The sequence below is a fragment of the Carassius carassius genome, chromosome 30, assembly GCF_963082965.1.
Source record: "Carassius carassius chromosome 30, fCarCar2.1, whole genome shotgun sequence".
NCBI classification, from domain to species: domain Eukaryota; kingdom Metazoa; phylum Chordata; class Actinopteri; order Cypriniformes; family Cyprinidae; genus Carassius; species Carassius carassius.
Genome location: NC_081784.1, coordinates 14,626,544 through 14,636,738, shown reverse-complemented (window position 1 = coordinate 14,636,738; position 10,195 = coordinate 14,626,544). Strand labels below are relative to the sequence as shown.

Sequence of the window (10,195 nt, the reverse complement as noted above, 5' to 3'; positions counted from 1 at the left end):
AGACTAGGGTTGGCATTTGTGTTATTTTCAATAGAATAGCATATATTTTTATTGTACATTTCTTGTTCATTTGCACTAAACAGTCCATGACCAGTAATTTGTATCAGTTCATATAAAATGACAGAAAGGGACGGCTGCATTAATAGATTTGGGATTTAATAGATTTAAATGGGATGCTCAGCAGTTCATGGGCGGCTTATCCTTATAATTGTTCAAAAAACATGAGTGCGACAGTTGAGTTAAAGCAGGCAAGATTTTTCTGTGGGGAAGTCAAATGGCTTTAGGATTGGGGCCATGATGTTAGCCTAAATTGATTGGGTCAGGTCAAGCTGTTGTTAAGTCAAATAAAAGGTCAAGATATTTTCTTCTTATCCGTGTCACCCGAGGCCTCTGTTTTAAGTGCCCCCTCTGGGCAGAGCAAAAAATCTTAAGGAAACCCTATGCGCATGGACATAAACACAAGCCCAACTTGCCAAAGCAGTTTCCCTTTTGGGGCAGTTAAGCATTTATGAGGCCTGACCTCCACCATGTTTCACTTGCAACAACCCATTGGGTTCTAGTTTAAAAAGACGGCAAAGAGAACGCCGGTCAGAAAGTGAAGAAAGATTAGAGAAACTCGACCCAGGCCTTTTTTTATGACCTGCTTATATTATGCAACAACAAATTATATACTGCTTAACAAACAATATGCCACTATTCACAGACAACAACCTTTATTTTAAAGGCATATTAATGCTTACGTGTCACAAAAAACAATTATATATATATATATATATATATATATATATTAGCGACTAGAAAAATCATTAAAAGAAAGAGGCAACAAAAAATAATACAATGAAACGGTAACAGACACCTCAGTGTAGAGCGATATAGATTTTTGATCACATTTACATAACACTTTTTGGAGGCTTGGCATTCAGTTAGTGCTCTTGTTTTCTGTCACTGATACAGCAATAATCATTATCCAAGAGGTAATTCTCCTCAGACTTGGCAAAGTCCTGACTGTGAGATGTTAATGATAGTTTTAATTTTTTCTCAGTGGCATACAGCCGTTGCGCTCTGCCTACTTGTCACATCAACACTTCCTCTCGGCCATTTCACAGAGGGCTATAACTGTGTCCCTTTGTGCTTCTGACAAGAGTTTAAGGTTCTAGTTGTCTCTATAAAACCCGGGAACAATGCTCAGATGTAATCCTGTTGGAGCTTGATGCCACTTCCTGGATTTTTATGTGAGCAGTCAGTTAATGTCACTCATCTTAAATTGACTTTTCAAAGTGCTCTTTAGCCTTTAAATGAATACTCAACATTTTTAAAGAGCTATAATTAGTGCAATTGCTCTACAACATACTCGTTTGCATTCAAGCCTCTTAGGTTTTGAATCTTTGCTCTGGATCAGCCAACTTTCAGTCATACTGTGAAAATGTCCATCCTACTCCATGGCGACCTTGAAGGACTGATCTGCTTTTAAGGTCTATAATGACTTCTGACATAGTTTACTTGACTCCACGCTGTGACAGAAATGTCTTCTGGAGTCAAAGGCGGAAATCTCTGAAACTGGGCACCACTTTGGAACTTTAAAGCCAAACATGGTGAGATTATACTTCGAGGGGGATAAAAAAAAAAAGGTATATGTTTAAAAATGTGAATGATAATAAGACGATATATAATATTGTGAATATTTTCCTGCATAATTATGCTGATTTGACAGGCTTAAATCATTTGCAATCAATAACCTCCTACCACTAAATGACATGGACATACGGAATGAAAAAATTAAATAATAATTTTATATACTTACATCTTGAGCAAGAACCTAATATGTGCAAAAGTCTGAAAAGCAGCCAAATTTAAGAACAGCCACAGAGAGACTGAACCCCACTAAGACACTGCTTGATGCAGAGATGAAAACGCTCAAAATTGGACTACTGTAATGTGCGTATGTAAACTGATCTTGACAAGCCAAAGTATTATCCACAGAACAAGATCTGATTAAAAAAACAAAAACATTGAAACCTAAAGTTCAAGTTCTGTGCCTTAGAGTATTCGAAAACACTGATCTCATTTAAAATGGTTACTTGTGCCCTTTAAAACCTCTGCAAGGATTTTCTTTGATCTTCCAAAAGCCTATGATTATCATAACATGATGCCAATACAATCTGTAAGGATAAGCCACAAGATTTAATGTTTGTAGACGGTCCATTTTAGTGGAGACTACAGAAAAGCATAGACTTGGTTATGAAGATGTAAATCTGTGAAGATGTCTGAGATTTTAGATGCTTAGAAGTATTGCTTTCTCAAAGGTTTCCATGGTCCAAATAGAAATGAGGCACATATCAGAAAGACACTAACATGCTAGGATGAGATGTGAGGAGGTAGTTGCCTCTCTCTAATATGGCATAACGACACATCTGTGATTGGCTCAACGAACAGCATGTCAGCAGGGCTGGAGATAGTATGAAACGTCTTGAATTATTAATGTCAGCTGGGCCAACACAATGCCAGTTTAACTAGAACATGCATCACACATTTGTGTATGAATATTGCATCATAGATACTGGCATAATTCTGAACCATTAGTTTAAATTGGCATTAAAAAGACATTTGATGTAATGTAAATCTGGAATATTTATTTAACTATGCTATGGAAGCATATGGGTAGCGATATTCAATTTGGAATGTAATATGCAAAATGACAATAAAATATATAAAATGGCAATGCATTTCTGTATTTACATTTACATTTTCCAATACATTTGTGCAACGTTTGGTGCAAAATGAAAATTAAATTACATAATTTTCATTTGGCATTTCATACACCAGTTTTAATATGTAAAATGAATACTAATTTTAACGCTTTATAAGTTGCAAAATTAAAATGAAAATGTATTACAGAAATGATTAGATATGTAGCCTATAACATGTTCAAGCAAAAACTGTGGCAAAATTATCATTTAAATGCTACTTTTCTTAAATGAATTAACACTCATAGTCAAGACACTTCGATTGCATTTTCATTCAATGTCCCGCAATAAATGTAGCAAAATTCAATGTGCACATTGAAAATGCATTCCAAGCCAATCACGTGTCCGCCCCCTCCCGCCATGTCAATCACTGCGTGAACAAGACGGGGCTTGCAGAAGGTCAGAGACTCAAATCTCAAGAAGAGGATTCAAGTGAGAGAACATGGACAAGACCATTGGTCCGTGTACATTTTGATCATTTCGGTTTATGGCTTCAATATTTCATTCGCACTTGTAGGCGGTGCTGGAGCGCTCCTTTCATCTGATTGGTCGAATCGCTCCACCTTCAGCACAGTCTTTTCATTCTTTCAGGCAGAATAAGAGTCAGTGCAAGTGAAGCACTGTAATGTCTGAAACCACTGCTCACTGTTAATTAGCATAATATTTGAATCAGATGATGCTGGCCACATAATTCGTGCTGCTGCGACTTGCAAGAGACCCGTTAAATTATTTCTAGGTTATAGTATTGTATAAATATTGTCCCACTGATAAAAACAGTGCAAATAGTTCTGTCTCCTTGGATAACAGTGAAGTGGAAATAAAGATAGTTAAATTTATGAAATAAAATTAAATAGGATTTTTGGGGAAGGTAAGTCTGGCCAGTTATACAGCAACACGAGTCAGACGAGTCTGAAGATCTGAGCTGAATTTGGTGAAACATTAAAGTTCTAGTCTGTGTCAATTACTCTCATAATAAATAATAATAATAATGTTACCCATATTTTTCAGTATAAGTTGCATCAGTCCAAAAATACGTCATGACGAGGAAAAAAACATATATAAGTCGCATTTATTCAGAACCAAGAGAAAACATTACCGTCTACAGAGAGGGCGCTCTGGGGTAGGCTACAGGAGCACTAAGCAGCATAGAGCTAATTTTACTATTTTTATTTCAGAAATGTAACAATATTAATTTCTACAATTATCTATTAATGTCGCACACACATACCTAGTGCCTTATGACTTAAAAGATGAGAGTGGTAAATGTTACAGACATGGAACTGTTCAGTCTATTATTTGGTTTTTATTTCCACTTCACTTTTTTCCAAAGAGCCAGAACTATTTGCACTGTATTTATCAGTGGGACAATATTCATACAATACTACAACCTAGAAATAATTTGCAGGTCTCAGCAGCACGAATTATGTGCCCAGCCACATCTGATTCAAATATTATGCTAATTAACATTGAGCAGTGGTTTCAGACATTACAGTGTCACACTCGCACTGACTCTTATTCTGCCTGAAAGAATGAAAAGACTGTGCTGAAGGTGGAGCGATTCGACCAATCAGATGAAAGCAGCGTTTCAGCTCCGCCCACCAGTGCGAATGAAATACTGAAGCCATAAACCGAAATGATCAAAACGTACACGGACCAACTGTCTTGTCCATGTTCTCTCACTTGAATCCTCTTCTTGAGATTTGAGTCCCTGACCTTCTGCAAGCCCCGCCTTGTTCACGCAGTGATTGACATGGTGGGAGGGGGCGGACACGTGATCGGCTCGGAATGCATTTTCACCAAATGTTACACAAATGTATTGGAAAATGTAAATACAGAAATGCATTGTCATTTTACATATTGCATTGTCATTTTGCATATTACATTCCAAATTGAATATCGCTACCCATATGCTTCCATACTATGCAACTATGCACACTTACGTTTGCTTATGTCCAGTGAACTAGGAGCAAACAAAAATGTATCACTCTATAAAGGACACAACTATTCCCAACAATATTCCCTTCGAAAAGATGCATTTTCCAACCACAAGAGTCTCTAAGCAATCAGCATAGAATTCTGCTTGGCTTTATTTTTTTAAACATGAGAATCAAAGCTAAGGATGCATGAGAAATCTATGTAACCCCCCTTGGACATAGACAAACATTCCATCAAAAATCTGATCTTTGCAAAACTTTGAACTCATGCACAGAGGACTAACATAAACAGTATTGTACTGCTTAAGAGCAATTGTTCCACTGGCAGAGCAATAGTCAAGTCATGAGGGATTCCCAAAGAATAACATTGGGTGTTTACATTTCAAGCAATTATACTAACCTCAAGAAGAGTAACAGGAAAAATTAATTATTCAATAAAAAAAGGTTGAGAGTCAAGGGAGACTGGAGGAAAGTTACGCATGACATTGAATTCCCCAGAGATGAAATAATGTCCTAAGATGACGGCAAAGGAAATTACTAAATAGTTATATAGAAGCAAAAGGCAACAGCAATGTCCTCAGATAGAAATCTTAATGTGGTCTTTTAACATATCAACTTTGACATTGGCTCTAAGAATATGAAAAGCTTGGGTTTTTAACAAATAATGAGGACATTGTGGCACTTTCAACAGTAACTTAAGTCTGGCTTTAATCCTGGTAATACCAGGAAAATTATATATTCATCTTACATGTGTTCATATATATATATATATATATATATATATATATATATATATATATATATATATATATATATATATTATTATTATTTTTTTTTTTCAGAAGCATTTTACAGTCCACTTGTACAATTGTAGTGTCCAAAAGCAAATATATCATGTCTCACATTAATGCCACGTAAATGCCAAGAACATGTCAACTCTACTGAATAAATTTAGCAGTAAGCTATGTGCTCTATAATAAATAATTTTGCAAACAACAAAAAAAATCTCACTTTAAAGGGGCAATAATTGTAAAACGGCTTTTAAAATCACTTGATTTTGAGAATCTCCATATCAGATATGAAAATATTCCAGTTATATGTCAGTACAGAGTACAAGGGTATAATAGTCTTAAATGTACACGTTTATATAAATAGAAAAGTTGTTTGGTATCTTTCACATCTTAACCATGTTAGCTTCTGCCATTCTGGGGTAATGAGTAGCACATAGACACACTACACTACTTACAGTATTTTGCTTTGTAATAAATCAGAGAACCACTTCCTTAGTAAATGTTTCAATATGTGCACTGGTTTTGAAGAACACTTGGAGTGGTATTCTCATGGGAGGAGGTTACATGGGCCTAGCAATTACATTCACCAAGGATTTCGCTGAAAAACCACCTTACTGAGAGCAGGCACTGTGGATCAGCAGAAAAAGCAGTCCACTGATGCTGTTGGATTGAAAAACATGTATGACACAGGAAGTCCACAACAACACATATATTACAAGACCTATTAACAGATAAAAAAAAAGGCATTAGGCTTTATTCTTAACAAATTGTCTCAGAAATATTACTAAACAATCCTATTTAATAGACTGCACTGGTCTAATTTTAAAATATCAAACATGACACTGTATCACTGGTTTGAATCAGAATCACTTCCAAACAGCAGTTTTGACTGATGAATCATATGGTTCTAAAATGGATCTGGCTAATAACAGATGACTTAATGTTGTGGGTCAACTGTCGAGGTAAACACACAAAAATAATACTGTTCTTCTAATACTGTTTTGGGCTACTAAACTTTTTCGTTTTCTTTCTTTTTTTTATGTCACATGTAGCTAAATATTTAAATTCTACTTGGTTTCGCTATAGTTATTAAAACCAAACATTCCAGTCTCATAAATTAAAACCCTTAACGTTTTTTATAGTATGATTTTAAGTGCTTAACAATTGCTTAAATATTAAAACTAAATGTATAATGCTTAAAATGCTTATTCATTTTAGTTCATTTAACTTGATGGCACAAAGGCCTAAATCGATTTTAAAAGTAGGGTAGAAACTTTAATGGTTTAATGGTCTGCTGCCTTATTTCCAATTTTATATTTTCACAAAAATCTGCAAAACAAACATGCTCTTATAATAAAAATGATCAAGCTTCAAAGCTCCAAAGCTTCCAAAGGAGACATGTAGTGAGGCAACAGTTAACTGAGTGTTGCGCGCTGTCTGTGGGAACTGATTGCCCTCTGGCTATTGCCTTGACATTAAACTCTTCTAGGACAATTGGTTAAGTGGAGTTAACTGTTGCATATTCTCCCTGAGGTAGCTTCCTTTTTGATCTTGCCGAGACTGGCGCCTTCCAAAACAGGGCTTGTCTGCGTTATGAAATGCTTTGACTTTCGGTGAGGGGTTGCCAGTTGCGCCTCAATAGAGGCTTTCTGCAGTCTTAAAGGGCCAAGACAAGCTTTAAATTGCTGTAATGCAGCGTGACAAAATCATGGTCAATTCAGTCACATCATTTTTTCGGGGGACAGTTTTACGGGAAAAAAAGTTGTTGTTTTTTCCATCGAACACAGGGATCTGTTTTTAAGTCAAAACAGACATTAAGCAATTTATATATAAATAATAAAATATAATATATAAATAAATATAATTTATATTTTAAAAATCTATTTAAAATGCAATAAAACACTTAAAAAAAGACTATTATCACTAGTCTTAATTTTACTAGGCAATAGGCACGCATTCAAAAAAAACTTCACAATTATATCCCACATGCATTATAAAAACGTTTTCCACTATTTCCACTTTACAGAATTTTTATAAAGAAAGCTTGCAGAAATCGTGGACGAAGAGGCCAAGGAAGTGGTTTGTTTCGCTGTATATGTTTTCAATAAGAGTTCAGTTAATGAGTAAGGAGGCCCGCTATACAGACATCCCCTCTGGTTAATTGCAACAAAACTTCAAAAAATGGCTCCATGCCTCCAAGACTGGAGCCCCCAGAGCAATCAATAAACCACCTCGGCAAGACAAGTATGATTAACCGTGCAACATTTTTTTCAAAATCATTCTGACGTCTCAAAGAAACTGGCTTGACCAATCAGGACTAGCACGCGGAAAGTCATGTGGGTGAAATGTCAAGCCGATTGGAGGGCGGCAGCGAAAAAGAGAACTTTTGGAAGTTTATAGCTGCGAGTGCGCTCCTCGAGGAGAGCGAGGCAAGCGCCGCGATCGCGCGACGGCAGACGGGAAAGGCACTGGTGGACGAGTACAATTCAGGACGACTCACATGATCTTATTGTATGGCCCCTCTATCGTCCATGATGAATTCATTTCAAGGGCCACTCTCACAAGAAGGAAAACTACAGGAACGCAAAAGTGTGGACAAAGAGGAGACTCAAAGCAACGATAAAGCGACTGTCAAAGGATGTAAAGGCAAGGCGCTGCGTCTTCCGTTCAGTGTGGAATCTTTAATATCAGACAGAACAAGCACGCGGACTTTATACACGTCATCGGAATCTGGTATTAAATCTCCGACATCCGGCGGAGATGAGCGGCTGAGGCTCTCGCCCATGGCTCTTTACGCAGATAGAAAGATCCCAGTGGAGAGTGTCTCCAACATATCCGACTGCAAGAGAGGAGACATGGAAGAACTGAATGACAAGGGACAGTCCGGATGGTTTCAGACTCCCTCGTACACTTCTCCACCAAGTGAGTGGCTCAGCAGGGAAACCTGTCAATAATGTGGCATGATGATGCTTGACAATCACTAAACATGCAAAAATCACTAATAAACACCACGGGAATCGATTAACATGAAGAATATATTTAATCAAGCTCATTTGGATTTGAAATTCAATTTTTGTATAAAAATTAAAAGAATGTAGCCTGTTATCTAAGAGTGGAATAATTGACCAGTGGGACACTTCTGCAAAGAAAAACGTATTCCAGTTGAATAAAGACAGTTTAGTGGATCAATATGAATTAAATCAAACAGAAATAAATTCTGAATTAAAAACAGGCTAGCTAGCCTATATTTCCGTTTCTGTACGTAAAAATGTTAAGATTAAGTGATTTTCTATATCCTAATGCATATGGCTACTCATAAAGCTGAAAATAAACGTGTAGCTTCGGCAGAAAAAAGGAACTGTCAATGGAATGTAATACAATTATATTAATGTAATATAACTATAACATAATTCCTTTATTATAATAACGTTTAATTGAATTATTTGTTCGCAGGGCACTCAAGTCCACCTCCATGTCCCCTCAGAAAGCACAAGAACAACCGAAAACCGCGGACCCCGTTCACCACCTCGCAGCTGCTCGCTTTGGAGAGAAAATTTCGTCAAAAACAGTATCTTTCTATTGCAGAGAGAGCGGAATTTTCCAATTCACTCAACCTCACCGAAACTCAAGTTAAAATTTGGTTTCAAAACAGACGAGCGAAGGCAAAAAGACTACAAGAGGCCGAGCTTGAGAAACTGAAACTTGCAACCAAGCCATTATTACCTGCGTTCGCCTTTCCGTTCCCATTCGGGACACACGTTGGATCTCCACCCCTCTACGGACCGTCCAGTTCCTTTCCTAGACCTGCGTTACCAGTCCCAGGACTTTTCGGAGGGCCAGTAACCTACGGAATGTACTATTTGTCTTAACCAAGAGTCACCGTCTGTAGCGGCTGCTGAGGTTCTGCCAGTCACAGGACGAGTGAAGTCATAGCAAACAAGTTTTCTTTAAAGATCTCTACACCAATTTAAAATAAATTATTCTTGTGATCTACACAGTTTATACATAACGTGAGAGTCCCCAAATTTGCTTTAAAAGTGCAATGAATCTTCCCTGAATATTGAATGCTTTATGTTATAAGTAACCAAGAAAGTGTCCAAGAAAATTAATTTCCAAGAGATTATTTTTACTGAGGGCACAGCCAAACTGGCAGGTGTCTAGATCAGCATCATTTGCTGATGCGTGTGATGTGCGAGAAACACCTCGTGTGCCCTGACATGGATAGCCTACATATGCGCAAGTTCCAACAAAGCTCTTGGATTCAAGAAATTACCTTATAATTATTACTAAGGGTTTTCTAACTCGAAGAGCTTGTTGCGACTGTCAGCAGAATTTTAGATTAAAAATAAAAAAACTGATTTCAGTTCAACTATGTCTTATGACATTGCTACTTTGCAATACTTGGCTATAGGCTGCCAAATTCAGGCCTAAATGGATAGTAGGCGAAGTATCAGCCTTTTTAAAATGAATACGTGTATTTTCACGCAAACCAAATATTTGTACCATATTACAAAGATTGTACCCCGATAAATATGATTTGCTAAATGTAGCCTACACAGCCAATATGTCCGCTATACCTCTACCGTAGAGGTATAGCGGACATATTGCCTGTGTAGGCTACATTAATAATGATAAAAAAAATAATTAAAAAAAGACGTAGAGGCTCTACGTCTTTTTTTTATTATTTTTTTATCATTATTAATTTGACAGGCTACCCGGTTTTATG

The 10,195-nt window shown here is 36.8% G+C and overlaps 1 protein-coding gene across 1 annotated transcript; it reads left to right on the top strand.

Moving 5' to 3' along the window:
* The first annotated feature begins 7,827 nt into the window (after window positions 1-7,827).
* On the top strand, window positions 7,828-9,536 carry LOC132111155 (homeobox protein MSH-C-like). The gene is made up of 2 exons (XM_059518316.1): window positions 7,828-8,391; window positions 8,923-9,536. Exons 1-2 carry the CDS (start codon window positions 7,983-7,985, stop codon window positions 9,336-9,338), a joined length of 825 nt encoding a protein of 274 aa, XP_059374299.1. The 5' UTR covers window positions 7,828-7,982; the 3' UTR covers window positions 9,339-9,536.
* The last annotated feature ends 659 nt before the right edge of the window (window positions 9,537-10,195 follow it).